At 34.5% G+C, this 25,377-nt stretch overlaps 1 protein-coding gene across 2 annotated transcripts in view; it reads left to right on the forward strand.

The window, feature by feature from the left end:
* Window positions 1-25,377, forward strand: part of MDGA2 (MAM domain containing glycosylphosphatidylinositol anchor 2) — an 870,482-nt gene that overhangs the window by 668,205 nt on the left and 176,900 nt on the right. For both annotated transcript variants that reach the window (XR_015252395.1, XM_086709827.1), the window contains exon 8: window positions 2,708-3,001. Coding sequence is in view for 1 of the 2 variants with exons in the window: in XM_086709827.1 (XP_086565953.1) it covers window positions 2,708-3,001 (294 nt within the window). In the remaining variant the exon portion in view is untranslated. The remainder of the gene's footprint in view (window positions 1-2,707; window positions 3,002-25,377) is intronic.

Here is a 25,377-nt window from a genome sequence, read left to right on the forward strand (position 1 = left end):
CAGTGACCAAGAGATGGGCAGGGAAAATTGGTCCATTTTGTCCCTAGGAGCACAGAGGCCATGAGCAGGAGGAGTGCGGTCCAGTGTTAGCTCAAGTTATTCATTCCAGACACCATAGTTTACTGGAGGCTCAACATTGGCCAACTGCTCTAAATTAGCCTCAATTTGAATTTTGATCAAATCAAAGTGTTTTTCCTCTCTTATTCTCAATGTTCTCATTTGTTAAATTTTAATATTAAATATTCAATCCTTAGGATTATCAAGGAAGTAAAATGTCAAACCTCTAATTATGCCTGGCACAGAGTAGGAGCACAATTAATGTTAAGTGCAGATATTGTTGCTGTTATTCCGTATGCTTTCTCATGGAGGGTGAATAAATATTACATCTTCCCGATCCTTTTATAAGGTGCTGCTTAGAATTGCATCATTCCCTTGTGGTTCATTTCAAAAAGAACAAATTATTGGGGCGCCTGGGTGGCTCAGTCGGTTGAGCGTCTGACTCCGGCTCAGGTCATGATCTCGCAGTTCCTGAGTTCGAGCCCCCTGTCAGGCTCTGTGCTGATAGCTCGGAGCCTGGAGCCTGTTTTGGATTCTGTGTCTCCCTCTCTCTCTGCCCCTCCCCCGCTTATGCTCTGTCTCTGTCTCTCAAAAATGAATAAATGTTAAAAAAAATTTTAAAAACTATTTAACTAAGTAATTTAATTTTTTAATATTTACAGAAGTTAATCAGATAATTGATCATGTAAGTTTTAAAAATGTAGCCATTTAAAAATATATTTTATTGCCAAATTCTAGAATGTATATATCTGCTTCAAGAAAGTGGTGGTTAATGAAGTCATATGATTTTTGTCTTTCTCTGACTGACTAATTTCACTTAGCATAATACCCTCTAGTTCCATCCACATAGTTGCAAATGGCAAGATTTCATTCTTTTTGATTGCTGAGTAATACTCCATCTTCTTTATCCATTCATCCATTAATTCATATGAGTCCTTTAAGAGACAAAACAGATGAACATAAGGGAAGGGACACAAAAATAATATAAAAACAGTGAGGGGGACAAAACAGAAGAGCCTCATAAATATGGAGAACAAACTGAGGGTTACGGGAGGGGTTGTGGGAGGGGAGATGGGCTAAATGAGTAAGGGGCACTAAGGAATCTACTCCTGAAATCATTGTTGCACTATATACTAACAAATTTGGATGTAAATTAAAAAAAAATTAAATTAAAAAAAATTAAATGCAAGGAAGTGGTGGTTAATATTTCATATTTTTTCTAATTTCTAAGATGTATGCATTATTTAAGTAACTTTTTTAAAAAGAAGAAGCAAATGAAGTAATTAAATGAAAGGAAAAAAACCTGAAGATACTTAAATAGCAAGATAATTAACTTCCCTATCACTTTGGACTCAAATTTATTTTCCTCTATGTGTAACAAGAGCGATAACAGTTCAACATTAAGTTGAAAAATAATTTAAAAACTATGTTTTTGTTCTCGGGCACTGGAACACAGTAATGCCAAAAGGAAGAATAAAATCTTTGCCTTTTTATCCATGTATGCAGTGATACCTCTAAAGGAAGCATATGATGTTTCTCAGAAGGGTAGAATTATTCCTATATTTCTGGTTATTCTTATTCTGGCATTCTAAGTTAGCCTTTGTTTTTTGATAGACATTTTAATTGCCCAAATACAATGGATTTCATATATGTTTGTATAAGAAATAAAAGTCTTCAGAGGAATAGGTAATGTTTCTAAAACAACACACTGAAAAGTATTTGCCTCTTACTGGTTCATACTTTTCACTAAACCCTAACATAAATATATTCCAGCACAGTAAATTTCACGTAAAATGAATGTCTCATAAATATCTTCAGTAAACTAAAAAATTAGCTTTACTTGAAAAAATTACAATTATTTTATTGTTGAAATATGTTCTCGAAAATTCACTTAAAATTAATTCCACAGAAATAGGGGCAAATTGTGACAAACTACTTATAGTTATCTCAAAATGTCTTAAAAGGAAATTATATGAAATTAAAATGTTAAAAATATTAAAAGTCCAAAAGAGAAGAATATAGTGGATTGTCAGAGTGTGGCATTCTAAGTCTGTTGTTGCATTCCATTTCCATCAGGGAGAAAACAAACCTTAAATGTTAGCAATTTGGCAACATTTTGTACACCAGAGTCAAAACTTCTGATTTTCTATCAGAGGTTCTTTGTTTTCCTTTTCCTATTGCTTGCATTTACTGTGCCTGCTAAGTCGAAAATGTCTCTTATCCCTTTCTTAGAGCACCTTTGGATAAGAGATAACAACATAGGAAACAAGACTGAAAAGCTGGATCCTACCCTCAGCAAGCAGGATCACTCTTCTATGAAATGCAGATGTTAAAAACCCAGCTAATGACTGATCATGACAAGTCATTGAGTAGATTGTTCTTATGTTGACCGTTCATGTTCCAATTTAATGCTTTATTTATTTTGCTAATGTTGTTTAAATACCTCATCTGTGAGAGTCATAGGAAAACAATTCAGAATTCTTTTAAGTGAGAGTATGTTCCACTTACTCCCAAGGTCTCTATTATTTTTGTCATCTGAATTGTCACACTTCTTCAACCAGCAGAAATTGTTTCCTTATGATTTTCTGTGTTTGGATATGCTTTACCAGTTTATACTAACCTTGAAAAATTTTCTTTTTCCCATTTCAAGTTCCACCCAATCTGACTGTTCCACAGGAAAAATCACCTCTGGTCACCAGAGAAGGGGACACAATAGAACTGCAGTGTCAAGTAACTGGAAAACCTAAACCCATCATCCTCTGGTCTAGAGCGGATAAAGAAGTTGCAATGCCTGATGGGTCAATGCAAATGGAGAGTTATGATGGAACACTGAGGATTGTGAATGTATCTAGAGAAATGTCAGGAATGTACAGATGTCAGACCAGCCAGTACAATGGATTTAACGTGAAACCAAGAGAAGCCTTGGTGCAGCTCATTGTGCAATGTAAGTAATGTTTTTGTCTGTTTCTACCGGGGACAAAAGGAAAGAAAGGATGTGATGATTCAGCTAGTAAAATGAGGTGAATTTTGGTGTCGGATTAGGATAAAATATTTCTATATTGTCACTACCCAATTTAAATTATAGTTTTCCCTTAAATCTGCTTATTGCTTGAGTTAGAAGTAATAGAAAAGAACAGTATCAGTGGTGTGTGTGTGTGTGTGTGTGTGTGTGTGTGTGTGTGTGTGTGTTTTGATTATGATGGTATTATGTGGTTGGTTAATGCCAAAGCATCAACAAATCTAATGGTGAAAAACTGGCTATGTGCAATGAAGCAGAGTGGAGACTGCAAGTAATTGCTAATACAGATTACAATACTCTTGTCTTCACAATTCTTGTTTCTACTTCAGGCTATTGCTTGCCCTTTGCCCAAGTTATCCACCTACTCCAGTGCACCCCTCTGCTTAAATTGTGGAAACCTCATCATTAAACTGCTATGTTTGCATATCTGAAGCTGTAAGAGTAGATTACACAATTTTCGAGTCATATTGAGATAATTCACATATTAGGTACTGAATTTTTGCTTGATTTTGGTAACAGATAATTGTTTCACTGTGAGAGTTAAATATAATAGATTTTTAACTATTTTTATTGAAATCACTGTTACACTTCTAACAAAAAAACTGGAGACATTGTGTGCTTTGAATTTGCTTTTAATATTAAAAGTACCTAAATTCATAAAGGTAAGAAAAAATTTAATGATGTCCTGATGTTGGGATATTAGAGGATGCCCTGGTAAATTGGATGGCAGGTGGTACAGATAGGGCCAAAAGAGAAGAAGCAAACTAAACACAATCTTTTCAAACTCTGGTAACGCTGCTGTAAATTTTAATTGATGTGTATTTTGTTAAATACATGTTGGCAAAGTCTTTAAGAATATGAATGAATTAGATGAAAGTACACACTTCAATAAGAAATGATGTTGTTTTCTTCTATGGTTCTGTAACTCAGAAAATGGAAAACAGAATTTAGTCCAAAAATGTCTCTTTTTATATTAGATTTAAGGATGTCAGCAAATTGGATTAACTGACTTTAAATTTGAAAGAATAGTTGAGATATGGAAAGATTATGTTTGGGACTAATAAAAAGTTCATTTATGTCTGAGGTGTGTGAGTGAGGTTGGGAGGAACAAGGTTCTGGGTGCTGTTTACCGATTCCCTCTCTCCATTCTGTAGAAACTCAGACTCTAGTGTGCTGTTTGCCCTATAAATATGCAAACTGATATTTGCATAGGATAAAATATTTAGACAAATACCTTGGCTGATTTCCAGTTGATTATTACTTTGTCTGGGGTTTTTTCCCCCAATAATAAAGCATTTAGATAGCAAGTTCTATTCAACAGTTTAGTATTGCTTATTCCTTACTGATCTTTGTACTCATGACGAGCTCATGGGTAGGAGGTTCATGTGAAAATAGGTTCCAGAAAGAAAAAGAGAAAAGAATAAAAAAAAGAGGAAAAAAAAAAAGATACTTTCAAGTGACCATAGAGGAAACTGTAGTTTGGAATACTTCATTTTGTTGGTAATCCCAGAATTCTGTGCTTCCTCTAGAGTTAGGCACAAAGCCTGTGTTTGTAAAGGCTAGTTTCAGGGAAACTGGTGTCATGCTGCTCACACCTCTCTGGGGAACCTGTGATACAAATAAAAGCCATAGAACCCACTGATTATAAGGAATTTTGAAATAAAGTTTTAAGAACCAGGATCTCCAATCTCCATAGAATATACTAACCTTCAGAATTCTATTGGCGAGCTTTTTTTTTTTCTTTGCTTCTTAAAAAGTCCCATAGGAAACATTAAGTTCAGCACAAGGTTTAAAAATTCAATCTTGTAATAGTGAATGAAAATAAATACTGGCACGGTTCTCTCTAGTGTCACAGGATGTAATTGACTAAAAGACACAGATAGACATAGGCAGAGTCTAGTTCATTTAATGTAAACAAAAAGATCTACATCCCAAGGTGACTTCCCAGAGCAGGGGATAGCATCTAACAGCACTTCCTCTCGGAGGCAAGCTTCCCTGGCCTACTGGGGAAGTCTTTCCAGTTCCAGGTGAGGATGCCATCATGTCTTTCAAGAAGCTCCCTTTCATGTATTCCCTCTTCTTGTGAAGAATCTAATTCTGTGTCTGAGCATTTGCCAAGTACAAGTAACTGGTAACAACTCCAGATTATTCCTGAGTGAATCAAATGTTGATATTCCAGGCACATAATACCTGCTAGCAAGTCCAACCTGCATGCCTACCTAAGGCTTATTCCTGCAAAACTAATGATGCAAGAATTCTAGTATTTTTTAAATGATAAACGTTCCAGCTTTTATAGTGGTTTCTTAAAGTCATGAAAATAATATAGCATTTGTGCTAAACTTGCAGTCATGCTACATGTAGGAAATATCCATGTGAATATAAAATACTAAGTTATTTCCTATACATGTGCACACACTCATACATACATATATGTGCATATGTTTATATTATCTTTAGTAATTAGTTATATCACTGAAGCGAACAAGCGTTGCTTTATAGATGTTGTATATTCTCAGCATAATATATTTTGCATTAGAGCTATTCATTAAATCTGTGTGGCAAATGTAAGTTATGGTACCAAAAGGAATTATATATATGTGTATACGTGTGTGTGTGTATATAAATGTATATTGCATATATATGAATTGCATATATATATAATATTGCATAGTGTGTGTGTGTGTGTGTGTGTGTGTGTGTGTGTGTGTGTATAAAGCTCATACTCCTTGCTTCCTACATGACTGGTTTTTATTATTTAGGTTTCAGGAGTATCTGAGAACTTGTTGCATAGAGTTTGAGACCTGAAAGTGTTCAAGTATACGAAGAAGATGCCAAATTATTCTAACACTAATAAAACACCTCTTTCAGGACTTGAACTCTACACTTTAGTTTGATTTCTTTTCTTAGAATATTTATTACATTGGAAACTTCTGGGGCAAATCTGTTTTTCACACACATGCACACATAATATACACATTTATATATAATTTTATGTCTGAAGTGTAAAGGAATGAAAAAGAGATCGTCATAGTAAATAGGAAACCAACAAAAATCTAGTATCTTTAAGGCACATTTTTTCCCCTTGTTTACTTTTACTGTGTCCAATTAAACAGTCACCAGTCAAAAGGACTAAAGGAGCACAGAAGTAATTGTTGAGATTGTACGTGCCTAAATGTAAATAGTATATATATTTCCATATTATATAGATAATGGACTACTTTGTGGGTTTAATGTTCTAAATTGCCAAATGAGATTTAATTTTAGCTAATATTGAATTAAAATTATGAAGCAATCATCTTATTAAAACCTTTTGAATTATTTGCTATCTCAATTAATTTGCATAATCTTAAAGAATGATTTAACAAGTGACAGAAGCCTCAAGGTATTTTATACCATTCTATAGCCTGTTACGAGAAGCTACATCACCAAAATGAAATAGTTTAAATTACTAAATTCTTGTGTACATTGCTTGATCCTGGAAAACAAACAAACAAAACTATTTTATCATAATATTTTTAACTTTTACATTTGCCAATTATCACAAATGATATGGGCCAGAAAAAGTAGCTGCAAATATAATTATAAAAGTTTGAAAAATAATGATTTAAAGTTAATCTAAACTTCTAAAAATTTGCTAGGTGAAACTACAAAGTACAATATGAAGTTTTAATAACCTTCAAATTTTTAGCCATTACTTAATTTCATCTCTGGGTATTTGGAACTGTATAATTCTTCTGTTAAGTTTCCAGCTCATTTTTATTTGAAACCGATTTATTCTCCTACAATAGAATCTTTGAAAAGAGTTATATGTGTTAACTGATCCATATCATTTAAAAATCATAGTGTGTATAGAGCTTATTGAACAAAACTAGAACAATTTCCTAACAAAGTTATAGTAATAAAATGATAAAAATTAAATGATTTAATTGACCCATTAGAGTAGTGATTGTTTGAATCTTGATTAAATAAAAGTCCCATTGGATGAATAAATTCAAATATATATTTGAAAGAAGGAACTAAGATATGCCTATTGTCCCCCTAAAGGAAATTGTTGTTTTTCTTATATATGTATTATGTAAGTATACTTACAACATTATGTACTCTGAATTTAATTTCATAAACTGTAACATTTTATTTTAATAAAAGCTATCCTTTAAATGGTTTCATCTCAGAGCACTGGTAATATCTTTCAGTTAAGTGAGTATATTTTGAAATACAATTTTCTTGAAAATCAGTTGGAGAAGATATATACTGCATTGAATGTTACTTTTATTATCAAAGCTTCATTATATATATGCACATTTGTTGCACCTACCATACAAACAGGAGAAAATCAAATTTAATTTCATATACAGGGAATCTACTCAGACTTGGAAATTCCAAAGACAGTCTGGCAAAGTGAGGTCCCTTATCATTTGGAATGAAGGAGGAGGCAGGTAGTAGTCTGGGACTTCAAAGGGAAAGAATGCAATTCACAGGAAAATGAAAAAGAGTAAATGTTTGGTAAGCAAATATTTCTTGCGTTATTGGGAAACAGTGGGACACAGAAGATTTTGATCAAACAGGCCTTGCTAGGTTCCTCCCAGTCTATCATACCCTAGTTTATAGCATAATGTAATTATCTATGGTGATAGCTCTCTTTCTGGAACAGGTTCTCTTTCTCAATTCTTTGTAGGCAGTTGAGGGGGGGAGGTAAAGAGGTTTTCCTGAATCTGCTGGGCCTAGATTGCTTTTTAACTCAAAATAATCTTCCTGCCAAAGTGGCCCATCTTGGGGTGGCCTACCCTTGGTCCCTACAAGAAGATCATGGAACTTATACAGGAAAAGAAACTTAAATACAGATTAGAATGTAATGCTCACTATTGTTAAGACAAGTTATTGAGCAATTTTGTGTAATGTTGAGATGTATAGAATTACTATTGCGTGAATAGAACTACTTTTTGGATTTTTTTAAACAGCAAAATTGCCCTGAAAAGGATAGTGGGGCTAGAGATTAATCTAAAGTTAATACAAGAGACAAAGTAACTATTGATTAAAGAGGATGCAAGCAATTTGCCTTCTTCACACAGGAAGATGTTAAAGCTATCCAAAGGAGGGGCGCCTGGGTGGCGCAGTCGGTTAAGCGTCCGACTTCAGCCAGGTCACCGTCTCGCACTCCGTGAGTTCGAGCCCCGTGTCAGGCTCTGGGCTGATGGCTTGGAGCCTGGAGCCTGTTTCCGATTCTGTGTCTCCCTCTCTCTCTGCCCCTCCCCCGTTCATGCTCTGTCTCTCTCTGTCCCAAAAATAAATAAAAACGTTGAAAAAAAATTTTTAAAAAAGCTATCCAAAGGAATTTATAATTAAATGGACAAGAATTTTAACTTATTAGCAGAACAATAAAAGGGCTTCCAGCTCAGTAGCCTACTTACCCAGATGCTTTTCCTATTTTCCATATTAATTCAGTCTATCCCTTCTCAACCTTCTAGACAAGATTATTTGGTGTTGACTCATTAGCTAGGCTCCTTTACTCCCTTCTCCTGTTTCCACCAATTTGTCAACTGCTTTTCATTATTCAAGTCCTGGCTAAATCCCCTCCCTTTAGAAAGCCTCTTGGTACTGGAGAAGGGTACTGATTGTGACCCATTTCTAGAGCCTCAATACTTAGGAAAAGTTCATCACTTTTTAAAAGTCTGCCTGGTAAGAAATTATTAACTTCATTATTAACTTCATTAACCCACTAGAATGTAGGTTGGGAAAAGCTTTTAAGTTTACTAACAATATAATATTTTAAGCATTCACTTTTCATATTTTATGTTTAAGGATTATTGCACAGAATTTAGCATTTATTATACACAGTTCTTTTATTTGAATCAAATGGCTATGTTGTTGTGTGCAGCAGTTATTATAAACATTAATCAACTGAACCCTAAGGTAATGTTAATATTATAAAAACAATATTTATGCTATTTTCTCTGATCCTACCTTTCCTGTCCGCCAGATAGTTAAGATCTTCTCTTTGGAAAGAAGAAGCAATATTCTTATAAGTTGGTGTACAATTTAAACTGTATAAAATAAAACTCTCAAATTTCTACTTCAAGTCAATATGTCATATAAATATATCTTACCTCATTTCCCAGTGGATTTAATGAGGAATTATAATGGAGCTGCCTTGAAAACAGATGTGTTTAAACATTTTATTTTTGTATTACTACTGAACATTTGAAAATTGAACTTCCCAAGTGGATATGTTATTCTGCAGAGTGTATTTAGGATGAATTTACTTGAGCTGAACTGCTCCTGCCCTCCCAGGTAATCAATCTCTTTGCTCCCTGTTTTCTCCCTCTTCCAGAGAGGATAGCATGGTAGATAACCATCTAAGGGAGTTATCAGAGAAAACAGAAAATCTCTCTCTTTTTAAAATATTTTTTAATGTTTTTTTGTTTTTTTGTTTTTTTTTTTTAATTTTTTTTTCAACGTTTTTTATTTATTTTTGGGACAGAGAGAGACAGAGCATGAACGGGGGAGGGGCAGAGAGAGAGGGAGACACAGAATCGGAAACAGGCTCCAGGCTCCGAGCCATCAGCCCAGGGCCTGACGCGGGGCTCGAACTCACGGACCGCGAGATCGTGACCTGGCTGAAGTCGGACGCTTAACCGACTGCGCCACCCAGGCGCCCCTAATGTTTTTTTTTTTTTTGAAAGAGAGAGAGAGAGAGAGCACAAGCAGGGGAGGAGCAGAGGGAGGGTGACAGAGGATATGAAGCAGGCTCTGTGCTGAGAGCAGAGAGCCTGACGTGGGGCTCAAACCCATAAGCCATGAGATCATGACCTGAGCTGAAGTAGGATGCCCAACTGACTGAGCCACCCAGGGGCCCTAAAACTCTCTTTCTAAAGAGCTTCTCAATGTAGAATACAGATGTGATGTCTTTATTGAACAGTCAAGTACAGATTATCTGGAAAGAGGATAGGTTTATTCAGAATAAAGATCATGTAAAGAAACTATATCCATAATTTATTTCATTGTTGCTATTTTAATGTAGATACAAGCATGGTTTAATATTTAGAAAGCCTTAAACATTAAAAGTTTTGTTTTCAGTGTCCATATAAAGAAGTGGAATGGGGGGAGGGCAGCCAGTTTTAGAAGGATGATTAAAAGTAGTCCAATTTAACCCGTCAAGTCTTGTGTTTATTGATATTGCCAAGTTAAATACTTAGGCCCACCCCTGTAGTGCAGAAAAAAAAAAAAAAATTAAGTGTAAATAACAGCATTTCCATAATACTGAAAAGATATTTTCCCTGAAATAGATCTGTGATTAAATTAAATGTGCTTTGAATGAGGAAAGTTTATACTGTCTCCTTTCCCAGTGTCTTTTCCTCACCCCCTCCCTTCCTCATTTTATGGAAGTATATTCTCTAAGAGAGGTGAAATAAACACATATATCAATAAATGTGTGACTATAAAATTTTTGTAACTTTTTTCATTGTAGTTAAAAAGGGATTTACCTCTCATCGAAAAATAAATGTATTCTTCCCAAATATAGAATTTAGACATCTTCTAAATACCATGTTCTTCTCCCATGAAAATAAAAATGTAATAATCCTAATCCATTAAAATAAATCATATATAGAAGTTTATAATAGTATACCCCATGGACATGCCTGTGTTTATCAATGTATTTTAAATAATATACCACCAATAAAATGCTTTGTGTATGGGAAAATATAAAGTAGGCAGAAGACATGGCTCTGTGGTTAAGAAAAAAATCCATAATCATTTCAGAAGTTAGGTAACAATGTAAGAAATTGAATATCAAAAAAGCAGTTAGTCATATACATAAAAGCAATCAGGAAGTGAGAAATCATAGGCCAGTGTTGTGAGAGAAAGGCATGACTTATACTATCTCTCTAAGCAGAAGTCACACATTTAATCAGTGTTTAAACCACCTGCAAGCAAATAGAATTCATAAAGAATTTTAGCTTATGTTTTGTTAGTAATTTTGTCTTTATTTATTATCAATTGTTTGATTATCTTAGTTTGATATTTAATACCAGCCCCATATTTTTTTGTCTTTGCATGTATTATATTGTTTTGGGTTATATTATATTCTGTTTTGTTAATAACTTTTAAACTAGTAGTAAACTCCTTTACTGTGTAAGCTACAGGAGGGTCTTCTTAGGTGCAATTATTTCCAAACCCATGGGACTACCATAGACACATATGGCATCAAATTGAGTTTATAGATATAAGGTTGGAAGCACAGCTTGCTGGCATGCCCTCTCACTCCCCACTCCTGGGGACACTTGAGAATTCTGGAAGCACGTTTGCCTGTCAGGACTGAAAGAGGAGTTATGCTACTGGCGTCTAGGGCTCAGCGGCCAGGAATGCTGTTAGATGTCCCAAATGCATAGGCCAAACTCCAGAGAAAGAATTATTCTGCATAAAATGTAATAATTTATGTGGGGGTTGTCCTATTAATTTAAGGGAATTTAGAGGCATTCTTGGCCTCTAATCTTGAGATGTCAGTAGCAAGCCTCTCCTCATGTCATGACATAAAAAAAAAAAAAAAAAAAGAAAAGAAAAGAAAAAATGTCTTCAAACATTGCCATATATCCCCTGATGGTAAAACTTACCCAGGTTAAGGTCCATGTACAAGAGAAGAGCTACATAATTTGGGGATGGGAACTCTGGCAGAAGCTTCTGCCCCACAGAACCAATGTTTCTTATACCAAACCTATAGGTACAACTGTGAAAATCCCTGAAGTTACAGTCACTACACCAGTAGCTCAAAGCTATGGCATCCTATTAACTATTATTCCTCTATTTCTATTCCTCTCAATCTAGAAGCAATTTAATACAAAAATGTTACCTAAAATCAAAGTTGACATTCTTCCCTTGTCAAGTTACCAGGGCAGCAGAGCAGAACTTTAAAAGAAGGTCAGATTCTCATGCAGCAGGGAAAAGGCTTTTGTCATGGCTTGGAATGTATCTACTCTTCATCTGCCATGCTAAACTTTCTTAGTAATTCTTTCGCGTTAGTATTTTTTTTGATCATAATAATTACAGTTGTGGATATCAAGCAAGTATGTTTCCAACATACTTCACTTATTATTATTATTTTTTTTTTTTTGGACTCTTCTTCTGTAAACTGCTGTGCCTGTATTCTTTCTTTGGAAGACTTTTGGCTTTGTATCTTGGTTTGGGAGGGAGTAGCTGTATTTCATGCTGTTCCATCGGATCATTTGATCTCTTTACGAATTCCTTTCTTCTGGCAAATGAGTATTTCCTTGAAGCCTTAAAGATTCTAGTAGGAAAAAAGCAAAAATTCTTCAAAAGGAAACTTTGAGACTTAAGCTGACCATGCATTGTGAAACTGAAAGAAATTCTCCCTTGATTTCACACATATTAGATTTATTTTAAACGTGGAAATTACTTTTTTCTTCTTAATACCAAACTATTTTCAAAGAGAAAGAAGTGAAATACTTTTTGGAAAATTAGTGAATGTGTGGATTTTGTTCTTTAATATTGTTTCTCAGTAAATGAAATAAAATGTTTTCCTTCAGACTGTTATGTAGCTTGGGTAGCATTGTTTTTTTTTTTTTTTTTCTTTTTTCAATTAAAGAGGGGTTTAACTTTAAAAAAATAATCAATTCTGGATAATACTAAAAATTAAGCAGAAATTAAAAAAATCTTTAAGAAAAATGACATATATTTTCTTAGTATGTTAACTATTTGCATTGAACTGTATGAAATGGCAGAATTAATCTGATGTTCCTTCAGTTATTCTCAGTTTCACTCTGTCAGCATCAACATTTTTTCCAGTGATTCTACTATTTGAAGATATATGTTCTTAAGCACAAGCTAACTGCTTTGTGTACAACATAGAATGATAAATATAATATTTTATTGCTGAGTTAAAAGAGTAATCTGAGTATGTGAAGTTTTCACTGTAATTACTTAAAACCTGAAGCTACAAATGTATGCAAATATTTAGAGGATATAAATGTGTATGATAGATGTCTGTCTGCCCATCTATCTACCCTTCCATCCATCCAGCCATCAATCCTTCTGCCTCTCTCAATGTTATTAGCTTCATGCATTTTGCATCTTTACTGAGTGAACACTCATTCTTATTAATGCATTTTTCTTCTTTGCCTTTTATAATTCCATATGTGCTAGTTCTGTTTTAACTTTCCACTTATGTCTTTATTTCTGTGTATTCTTCCTTTCTCCAAATCAGGTTTTGTTTCTATTTTTCTTTTACTCTACACTCCCTTGCTTGGCAATTTAAGGACTTAAACTATGACTATGCAGATCTTCCCTGCATTTGTATCTGGGACAGTCAGGCAGCTTCTGTGAATTTCAACTTAGTTTCCTGATTTATTCTAAAATCTAATATGACTATAATTAAACTTATAGTGATTCCTTAATTATTTTTTCTCCTCTTGAGTTCCCTGCTCCACCTAAAAAGATCTCGCTCCTCTCTTTTATGAAAGTCATCATTCTATCTTCCTTCTTTCCCAATATGCAACTGAAAATCAGGATATTGGATTCTGAAATTTGAGATATGGTTTAAATTCCAGCTTTGCTACTTTAACTGTAATTTCTCTCAGTGTTCATTCTCCATATCTGTCATCTCTGAGGACCAAATTAAACGATGCCAGAACAGTGTTTATCCAATGTTTGGCACATAGATAGTACTTCCTAATCATTAGCTCTCAGTTCTCAAAACCTTCTCAGTATCTATTCAGTCCTCTCCAGTCCCACTGTCATTTTCAAAGCTAGGCCCTTTATCTCCTGCAAGAAATTCCTATTTTTCCCCACCTCTGATCTTCTCTTTCCCCCTCAGAACATCAGTGTCAGATGAACATTCCTTTATGAGCAGGAACACTTTCGGTTGCAAATAGCAGAAAATTCTTATCTAAATCCTCTTTTTTTTTTTTTTTTTTTTGGCCTCTCCTCCAAGGATTAACTCCAGTGGAATCTGATTCCCTTGGCTTAGGTAGCCATTCTGTATAGCAAAGGCATGGCTGCAAGCGTTCCTTATTCCCTCTTTAGAAATTCTGTATTGCTGCTCACTACCCATGATTCAAAGTTCAGACTGCTAGACTTGGCAAACAGGATCCTCCACCGTTCTGTGAGATCATATGCCATATTCCAGTCAAGGTGAACATTTCATTATCCGGTGCACTTTTGAATTTGGTGCTTTTTATAATTTCATTTTTTTCCTAATGAATATGCTTAAAGTCACCTCTCCTGAACCTACTCTTTACCATTTTTAAAGCAACAGTTGAATGCCATTTGTCGCATAAAATTTCTCTCTGAAACCTCCAGCTGTATCTAATCTTTTTATTCTCTAAATTGACACTTTTTTTCCTGGACTTACCAATTTCAACATTCTATTCCTAAATTATATATATGAGATATATATAATAGATATAGATATAGATCTTCTTTTCTCTCTCATAAGAACATAAGTTCTTTTTTTCATGAATCATGATTGTGTCTTCCAAAAGGACCTAGATCAGCAAATGCATAAACTAATAAATTATTTGAAATAGGTACTCTGGCTTTGGTCATGTTTTTCAGCTGCTGTTTTGTTAATGAAGATATAACATTACATGTACAGTTTTTACTATAACTATGAATATGAGTACATTTCTAGGGGAGAAATAGGTTATAAATTGTAGGATAGGTTCCGATTCTGGCACTGGTTCTAATCCTAGATTTTTTAAATTATTTTTTATTGTTTATTAATTTTTGAGAGAGAGACAGAGTGCAAGTGGGAGACAACAGAAAGAGAGGAGACACAGAATCTGAAGCAGTCTACAGGCTCTGAGCTGTCAGCACAGAGCCCAGCGCGGGTCTGGAACCCACGAACCATGAGATCATGACCTGGGCCAAAGTCAGACGCTTTACCAACTGAGCCACCCAGGCACCCCTAATTCTAACTGTTTTTAATGTGTGACTAACTCTGTCTCTACAACCAATTTCCTTATGCAAATGAAGAATTTAGTAGGATGATCTCTAAGTCATGGTCAAGTTTGAAATTGTTGCCAGTAAGTGTCTGATGTATAATTTATGCATATATCACAGCGAACCCATATTTTAGTAGCCATTTCAGGAATCTCCTAGAAACTGTATGTTTGAATCAAAAAGATGCATGATGAGGGGCATCTGGGTGGCTCAGTCAGTTAAGTGTTTCCACTCAGGTCATGATCTCGTGGCTTCCTGGGTTTGAGCCCCACATCAGGCTCTGTGCTGACAGTGCAGAGCCTGCTTGGGATTCTCTATCTCCCTCTCTCTCTCTGCCACTCCCCCTCTTCTGCTGTCTCTGTCTCTCTCAAAATAAATCCATAAACTTTTTTTTAAAAAAAAGATGCATGATGACAACATTTCATTGGAAGAAGTTCCCAGTGTTAAAATGTCTGTTCTGTGTTAAAGACGGGTAAAAAATTTAAAAAAGATAACCTGAAGACAAGTAGAACATTAATTATATCTGCTTTACATCTATTGCATCTAGAGAAAATACATTTGAAGTAATGGAAAAAGCATTTTGGTATATAGATAATGACAAGAATTTAGTGTCTGTGAATTAAAATTTCAGAAGTTTATTAAACATATCATCCTTGTGAATTTTACTTGAGTCTTTTCCTTTGGTTTATGGTTAACTTCACTGTAGAGTAGGACTGATCAGTAGGTACAGTACTGAATCCATAAACTATTACAAATATCATGCATACAAATATGTGTTATTTTGCAGTTACTTTTAAAGACTGTGGATCTGCTGTCTTATAAGGATACTACTGTCTGGTTTCTTCTTTAGAAGAAAGAAGCAACTTTTTTAAAGCAACTTAAATTATTAAAGTTAAAGCAACTTAAATTATTTTATTTTTGTGTGTGTGTATGTCTGTTTCTATGTAGATATCCTTTGCAGCTTATCTATAAAGAAAATGTACAAAGCAATGGAAAGATATGGTAGCTTGGATATTAGTACTTTTCTCTCAAACACCATTTTATCTCACATGCCTAATTTAAAAATTAGATTGCCTGTTTGCTTTAGCAAGAAGCTTTTTCCAAAAAGTTTCTGAGTCTCTTTTTCTTCAGAGCAATCTGTTAAAAATTTCTGCTTCCAATGTTTAAACATATTGTGTCAGCTCATTTGAGTAAGAAAACCTAATTTGTTCAGCATACACATTAGTATTTATCTGGAGTTGAGTAAGATTTTACGTGAAATGGCCATTTTGACCTTGGATAATAATAACAGTAGTATTTGATAAACCATGTGACAGTCCAGAGTATGTTTTGGTTCTCTTCAGAGGTCTTGGGAAAGCATGATTATTTTCTGAGGCAGCTTTTGAACGTTCTTACTTTCAGAAACTCTCTTTCTTTATCTCCCTCCGTCTTTGTCTTCTCTCTCCCTCTCTATACACAAATATACACATACATACGTACATACACACATACATGCATGCACACACATACATACACATACATATACACATGCACACATACATGCATACACACATACAAAATATGCACATACATATATACACACATACACACGTACCTACACACATACATACACCCATACATACACACATATATACACACATACACATATACATATACACATGCAAACATACACACATACATACATACATACTTTTAGGGAGTTTTAATTTGACTATATCGCTCCTTCTTTGAAGATGGAACATACTTTTCACTTGTCTGTTTTCAGATTCAGACTGGTTTTCTCTAGAAATGTACATGAGAAATTCTGGATTTTTTCCCTTCTTCCTTGTCCTGAAGATGAACTCCATGCCATCCCATGCTGTGTAGTACACTTGGTCCCAAATTGCAGCTTAAGTGTAATTATTGTTTTTTTTTTTTTTTACATTGATGACAAAATAAACCAGTGTTTTCTAAGACTCATATCTGACCTGGGGCACCTGGGTGGCTCAGTCAGTTGGGTGTCCAATTCTTGATTTTGGTTCAGGTCATGATCTCACAGTTTGTGGGATCGAGGCCCACATCAGGCTCTGTGCTGACAGTGTGGAGCCTGCTTGGGATTCGCTCTCCCTCTCTCTCTCTCTGCCCCTCCTCCCACCCCTCTCTAAAAATAAATAATCTTTGGGGCGCCTGGGTGGCGCAGTCGGTTAAGCGTCCGACTTCAGCCAGGTCACGATCTCGCGGTCCGGGAGTTCGAGCCCCGCGTCAGGCTCTGGGCTGATGGCTCAGAGCCTGGAGCCTGTTTCCGATTCTGTGTCTCCCTCTCTCTCTGCCCCTCCCCCGTTCATGCTCTGTCTCTCTCTGTCCCAAAAATAAAATAAAACGCTGAAAAAAAAAATTAAAAAAAAAAATAAAAATAAAAATAAATAATCTTTAAAAAAAAGACTCATATCTGACCTTATTACCCCCAACTCTGGGCTCCAGTCATCTAATGTTTTCATATTTTCATTAATTCATTTGTAGAACTACTTAACACTGTTGTGTTTATATGTATGATTGTTAGAGAGGTTTCCACAAACAAAAAACTAAATTTGGTAATCTGCATATGTATATTCTTTTGTTGACACTTGATCTCAAGCTAATGCCTTGAAATTTCATGTTTCAGCTTGAATGGGGTCCTGAAGAGCTGGGCTCAATAATGTCCATAAAATTTCAATAAAGTTTCTATATTCATCTATATATACTTAAATTAATAGGAATGCAAATGCATACTATTTCCCTTTTATTAATAGTAATGCTACATAAGTTTAGTTTAGATATGATACTGGTTTTCTATTGGGTTTCATTTCTTTTACCACGCAAATAATAATTTTACTTAATTTTTCCATAAAAATGTTGATTGTTCCAAATGCCTTTCCACATTGTTAAAATAACATTAACAACATAACAACAACAAACAGTGGACTGACTTAAAAAGTAAAGCCAAATTACAAGAGAACATCTACTTGTAGCGTAACTTCTGTGCCTCACCATGGTTGTTTTGTATACTTCCTTATTTTTTTCTAATTTTGTCAAAATAATGACTATTTTTCCTACATTGTAGACTCAAAACATTGACATTATTTTTATTCTTCACATAATTATGTTTAATTTATCACTAAATGCTTCATTCTTTTCCAAGATAATGGAACTGTTTCCCTGTCTTTCTCTCTCCTTTCCATCTCTCTCTCTTAACATGTGAATCTGGCTGTTCCACCTGAAAATAGTGTTTATAATCTGTCTTTTATTTCTCTGCATTTCCAGTCTTTGCTTTATTCCCTTGCTTCACACTAGTTTCTGCATTAGCATCTTGGTTATGAAGCCATAGCTCCAAAAGATCTCGTAGTTTGACCTAGCTCCTCACACTGCTATGGTCTCCTGTGTTGCCACCTTGTGATGCTGGTTGATTAACCTTTGTCCTTTCTTCCCACTTTTTACTAATGAGAAGTCAGTTGTTCAACAGAACCTTTCTTTTCTCTCTCTCTTTGTTTTCCCCACAAGTGCACTATATTCAAGTGTGAGTATATTTTAGTTTCTGCAGCATTACTAAGCCTATAAAATTGCTGAAAGTAAATGTGCATGTGTTTTTAGAAAACTGTTTTGAACAGAAAGACACAGACAAGGATAAAGTCCAGTACTCAATGTTGGTATAGCATTATAATTGATGAGATAATGGTCTATTCATGAAATTTGACTACACTGCATAAGACCTTCTGGGCTTTTGCATTGCAAGTACTTTTTTTCTTTTTTCTTTTTTTTTTTTTTTTTTAATTTTTTTTTTTCAACGTTTATTTATTTTTGGGACAGAGAGAGACAGAGCATGAACGGGGGAGGGGCAGAGAGAGAGGGAGACACAGAATCGGAAACAGGCTCCAGGCTCCGAGCCATCAGCCCAGAGCCCGACGCGGGGCTCGAGCTCACGGACCACGAGATCGTGACCTGGCTGAAGTCGGACGCTTAACCGACTGCGCCACCCAGGCGCCCCTCTTTTTTCTTTTTTTAATTTTTTTTTTTAGTTTCAATCTTTCACTTAAAGTCTAGTTAGTTAACATATTGTGTAGCAAATATTTTTTTCTTAAACAATTGCTTTTTGTTCTTGCTGCTCAGTAGTGTGCCACATTTATTTACTTATTTTCACTTTAATCTGTATTCAAATGGGAAAGCTTTAATTAATTTTGTCAATAACCACTTACTGTTTTCTACCCATTTTTGTGCTAGCATAAGGGAAATTCAAATAGGAAAGAAAGAGAATCTGTATGCTAGATATGATGTAGAGCCAGACAAAAACTTTTAATGCTAGTGACAGAACACATACTATGTGAGCACAGAAAAGAGGATGCTGGTAGCTAATTATGCTTTGTCCTGACAGTGTATATGTTTGGTACATGGTTTTACATTTGATTTCACCAGTACTGACAGATGTGGATATGACTGTGTAAAAAGATTCTCCCTAATCCTCTTACTTCCTTTTAATTCTCTCAACTTAAACATCTTTGCAAAATGGCATGAGCCCCTACAACTATGGGGACTTTCTAGCCTGTCTCCCTAATATTTCTGGGGGGCCTTGATCCTCCTGTGAATCCCTCACTCCGAATTTTTCCTGTGTGCTTAATATGCACTCCACCAGCATCCATCCCTTAGTGAGTTTTAATTTTCCCCACACATAATTTCATTTATTGGACACACTCTCTTTTCATTATTTCCCCAAAGCAGTATTAATCTAAGTCTGAGAGGCAAGACAGATGACTGAAGATTTCCAGAAACTGGGGGAAGGGGTAGATTAGAGAAGGAGATACTTAGAAAGAATTATCAGTGTCCCCAGATAGCCATCATTAGCATTTCTCTCTGTTAGGTCTAGATCTTAATTCCCATCTAAGTGAGATCTTCACTTCCTAACCCTCAGCCACTAATAGAAAACACAACTCCTATATATAATACTTACTATGGAGAGTAATTTACTTCTTTTCATGGTAAAGATCCCTTATTTATACTGCCTTGTCACAATTGAAAAGACTAGTAAAAGTATTTCTTTTAAAGAGGGAAAAAAGCCAATTACCCCAGGAGAAACTTATGACATTTCCCAGGATCTATCAATCTAAGACTTCAGAATTGCATTTTTTACTTTCCTTCTCTGTGTGCTGTGTAAGTACCTGTTTCTGTGTATACTGGTGTGTGTTCGTCTGCATATATATATATATATATATATATTGTGTGTGTGTGTGTGCGTGTCTGCACAGACAGAGTGCATGGGGTGGAGAGGAACGGAGAGTAACAAATGCCACAAATATTGAGTCTAAAATTCAACATAGTAATAAAAAGGGTAATACCAAAGCAAAGGCGACATTTTCTTGGGCGTCCTCTTAAACTGATTGACGTCATGTAGGTCCTATTTCATACAATGTTTTAAAGGTCATTAGGGGCAATATTTAAATCTAAAGGAAAACAAAATGGTAATGTTAATTCATTTATGTAGAGTCCTTCCCTTAAACTTTGAGAGCCTCTACTTCCCACATTCCGGAATAAGCAGGCAGGGAATGCCTCTCCAATACATAAGAACAAAAGAGATTTTTAATAGTTTTATTTTTCAACTTTATGTGGAATTTTAAAACCGTTTTCTTAAGAACTCATTTAAATATTTTCTCGTGTTTTCTTTTTTTCCCTGAATGTGGAAGATTGCATGTATGTATATAAATGTTTAGGCTCTGATTTTAGGGTCTGGTTAAATCCTGAGACTATGTCATATTTCTTTCTGTGGTTTCTTCACTTCTCTTTGTGTTGGTATTTCTTTCATATATAGTTGGACATAATATAGAATTAGAATTATTGTACTACTCATTATATATTTTTCCTACTTGATTTAAAATATTGATTACTATAATATTTTACATTTCTTACTCAAAAACAAACATATATAGCTGGTTCTAAATTTTATTCCTTTTTTTTAATAGATGAATTCCTTCTGACCCTTTGGGTAAAGTTCTTTCATGGAACTACATTTCCCTAACTAGATCTAAAATAAAACCTGTCTCTATGGGCAACAAGAGAGCATGAAGTCAGGATATGTTTTCCTTTGATAAGCTTGAAAAGTCAATTTCAAGGATAAAGTACCTTGGTAAAAGTGAATCAGACTAGATAAACACAAATGGAAAACAGAAAAAATAGAGACATAAGTAGATATGTGGTATATTCTACTTTTCCTAAATAAGAAAGGTAGTTACATGGAAAATACAGGTGTTTTACAAGAAAACATTAAAAAAGGGAGAGACCAAATTAAAAAAAAAAAAGATAGAATGTGGAAGAAAATAATAAAAACTTCTAAAAATGAGAAAAATGGAAATATTTTAAGCAAGTGTTTCAAAGGCATTTATCTGTGAGTTATGTAAAATTTCAATAATTGTCTACTAATTTCAAATCTAACCTAGGTGTATTAACAAAGATGTCAGAAGTTTAGACACTTAATTTTCCCTTCTTTATTTTTTTCAATTAGAACTGTATAATTACAAGAAAATTAATTATGACTAAACTTTATTTAAAAAGTCCATGGGATACCTGAGTGGCTTAGTCAGTTAAGCATCCGACTCTTGATCTGGGCTCAGGTCATGATCTCATGGTTAAGTTCATGAATTCAAGCCCAGCATCTGGCTCTGTGCTGACAGCCAGGAGCCTACTTGGCATCCTCCCCCCCGCCCCTGCCGCTCCCCCCACTCATGCACACATGCTGTCTCTCTTTCTCTATCTCAAAATAAATAAACACTTAAATATGAATAAATACAAAGTCCTCATATTAGTAATAGTCTGTGTGAATTTATGTGCTAAGACATTTTTCGAAGCTCCAGAAGTCTAGTTCAAGTTGCATCATTGCAGGCTCCAAATTGATAGAGTAATAAAATAAGAGTTGCAGGCTTTTTCTTTTTCCAATGGAAAATTTAAAACATATTCAGAGTGAGTTATTGAGATACATATAATCACAACTTCCCTGGTGCATTTATCTTAATTTCATATTTAGAAATTATTTTGTATAAAATGATAAATCTGTGTTGAATGTACAAAGGGAAATGTCAAGAATGAGTTTTGAATGAGAGAGAAATTAACTCACCTACTGTGCTTCATGAGCCCTGAAAATCTGACAGATTTAAGGATAATGTATAATGACAGATTCTGTATTATTTGGGAAAATATTTGAGATATTATTAATGATATAATTTGGATTGTATGTTTATAAAAAGACTTTCTATTGTTTTTCAGAGAAATCTTGTGAGGAACATACACCTGATTCTTTTTTTTTTAATGTTTGTTTATTTATTTATGAGGGAGAAAGAGAGCAAAAGAGAGTCAGAGGGAGAGAGAGAGAGAGAGGGAATCCCAAGCAGGCTCTGCACTGCTGGCAGCACAGGGCTGGACACGGGGCTTGAACCCATGAACTGTGACATCATGACCTGAGCTGAAATCACGAGTCAGAGACTTAACCAACTGAGCCACCCAAGCACCCTGAGAAAGTAAATGTTTGAACTGAATTGATGAATGTAGCAATTTAAAGACAAGGGATCCAAAGGATAATCTTCAGACTCTTTCCACTATTTCCCCTGCTGACTACTTTTAAAATACATAATTAAAGTTATGAAAATTTTAACAAGTTTTAAATGGAAGTCTGTCGATATCCTACTAGCAATGTTATACCTCTCCAAATAAACAAGTCCACAGGGCAATTTAATGCTTTCCTGGTGCCACCTTAGTGGTTGGTCTGGGAGACTCTTCCCAAGTTGTTGACCCTTTTCTCCTTACTTTTCTGTGCTACTTAATTTTCATAAAAATCCTGGTTCCCTAGATTTCTGCAGTTCTGCATTTTGGGAATTCATTTTTTTTCCCTGTCTAATTTTATCAGTATCTTCTCAGACACCTCATCTCTGAAGCACATGTTACATTCTTTTTTTACTTCCAAAGTCTTAAGTTCAGACCCTTCTTGTCTCTTGCCTACCCTTTCATTAGTCCTGCCTCCAATTTCTGGCATTCCAAATTGTTGGAGTCCCATACTTCTCCTTGACTCATAAATCAGTTACAAACCCTTTAACCTGGGGGTTTTGGCCCCACCTTGTTTGCCTCAGGCTTCTAAGCTATTACTTTTCTACAGATACTTCCCATTGTGGACTACTCTGTTTTCATGGCTCTTGTCTTCATGCTTACACCACTTTCTCTTGTTAGTCCTTGTTGGCTTTATATCTCTCCTTTGCTCTTTTACCTAATAAAATATCTGATGGAATACATGCCAACTGCTTTAAGATACCTGTACCAATCCTCCATGCTGAAGTATGATTTCCTGGGTCTAAACCCAAATTTACAATGAAAACATCAGTAAGCGCAGAAACCAGCTTTTGTGGAATACTCACTTTATGCTAAACACTGTAGTAACTAATCTTTTTGCATTATTTGATTTAATCTTTAAGTAACTCTCCAACTGTACATCATGTATTTTTGTATTTGGTTGTGTGGTTGAGTCCATTATGTTCCTTTTCTAATCTAGAGACTGTAAGTTTATTAAAGCTTGTTAAAGGTAAAGTCATGATTGATTCATCTTTGTACTTTCTGCTCTAGACAATTCAGTGATAGGCACTAAAATGGTATTTGAAAAAATTGTATAAAATGATAAAATGATATAATAAATCAATGGATAATACCCACCCTGAGAATTCAGGCTCTGAAGTGTGTGTTTGAACTGATTTATCATTTGTATCATGAATGTTGACTCAGTTGATCATTTTAATGACAAGTCAATTAATTTACGTAGTTCCCTTTTCTTACAAACAGCTATACACAGCTTATGGACAAGGGATTTTCAGGAGATTTTTTAATCAATCTGTTCTCTATACAAATCTTTGGTTTTTCACTACTTTACTTTTATATTTTTTCTCTGACCTTATCATCCTACACAATTAATTTAACACAATCATGTATACATGAAGACTGGAGAAAACATCAGTATCTTAATGTAAAAAAACAAACATGCAAAATCTAATGATACTATAATTCAAGAAAGTGCTGATGAAAATAGCATATAGTCAACCAAGAAAGTTGTCAAAGACGGAACTGAGAAAAAGTTTGTTATTTCATTGCTTCTACTTTTAAATGATCTGTAAAATATATCCCATCGATAAAAGCAGCAAATTATAATTAATTGCAATAAACCTCAGGGTTAAATTGTCATTGTTAAAACTAGTCAATGTTATTATTATCTTAACATCTTAATAATTTTATGATGCTGATATTTTCTCCTCTTCAGAGCTCTGATGTCAATTGTTATAATTGTTATATAATATTAGAAATACACTGGTAAAACACTACTTGCATATAGCAGAAGTAACTTATTTTAAATTTCATGCATTTTCAAACTGATCATTATTGTCAACATGACATTAAAGAAATTTTGTAAAATGTGCTGGTGTAGAACTAATGGACTCTACATATGTAGCTAGTGAATCCTGGGAAAAATTTATCTCTAGAACTCCCAATACATTGCTTTGAAATATGTTTTGATATAATAGTCTATTAGGCAGATATAATATATAGGTTCAGTAGAGCCACCCAAAGAAAATTGCTACTCCCTCCTCAACATAGAAAAGTACACAGATTTATTAAATTACCTTCTAAAAGTTCATTTATAAGGCAACTATATAAGTTTCAGAATATATGTCCTCACAGATATAATGTGATGAATGGTATTTACATTCTTACGGAAGTTTACAGGTATACATAATGCTCATGAATCATAGCAAGGGCAGTGTTAGTTCAAGGTCATAGTTCTCACTTTATGTTATGTGGAAAGTAAATGCTATTTGTTTCCCCTGAGCACCAATTCTGTAGTAAGGTAAGCTTTTTTCCTTCCTTTTTTTATGACATGTTTCCATCTTCTTTCTGATTACTTTTGTCTAGCTTCAAATTCCTTTATTCCTTATGATACTAAGAAATTATCTACTACCTTTTTCCTCCAAAATAAATTTCCAGTCACCAACTTCTAGAAATAAACAAAATGTAAATTACAAATTAGTAAAATACAACCTACCTCTCTTAGTGAAAATGGATATCAGTAAGAAATAAATCTGATCAAATTAACTCATGTCCATGACTTATATTCATTTAATTATAAAGAAAACACTTGTATTTCAATACATGAAGCTTAATTAACACAATATTTAGTTGACGAACAAAAAGAAGTTAGACATCTAAGCACTGAGTGATCTAACGAAGACATTTCTGTATCATTCTTTACATTCAATGACTAGAAAAATTTAAATTTTGCATTATACTTATGCCATAAGGAATATACCCCTACTCGTCCTCAC

The sequence above is a fragment of the Puma concolor genome, chromosome B3, assembly GCF_028749965.1.
Source record: "Puma concolor isolate L17-30 chromosome B3, mPumCon1.1.hap2, whole genome shotgun sequence".
NCBI classification, from domain to species: Eukaryota; Metazoa; Chordata; class Mammalia; order Carnivora; family Felidae; genus Puma; species Puma concolor.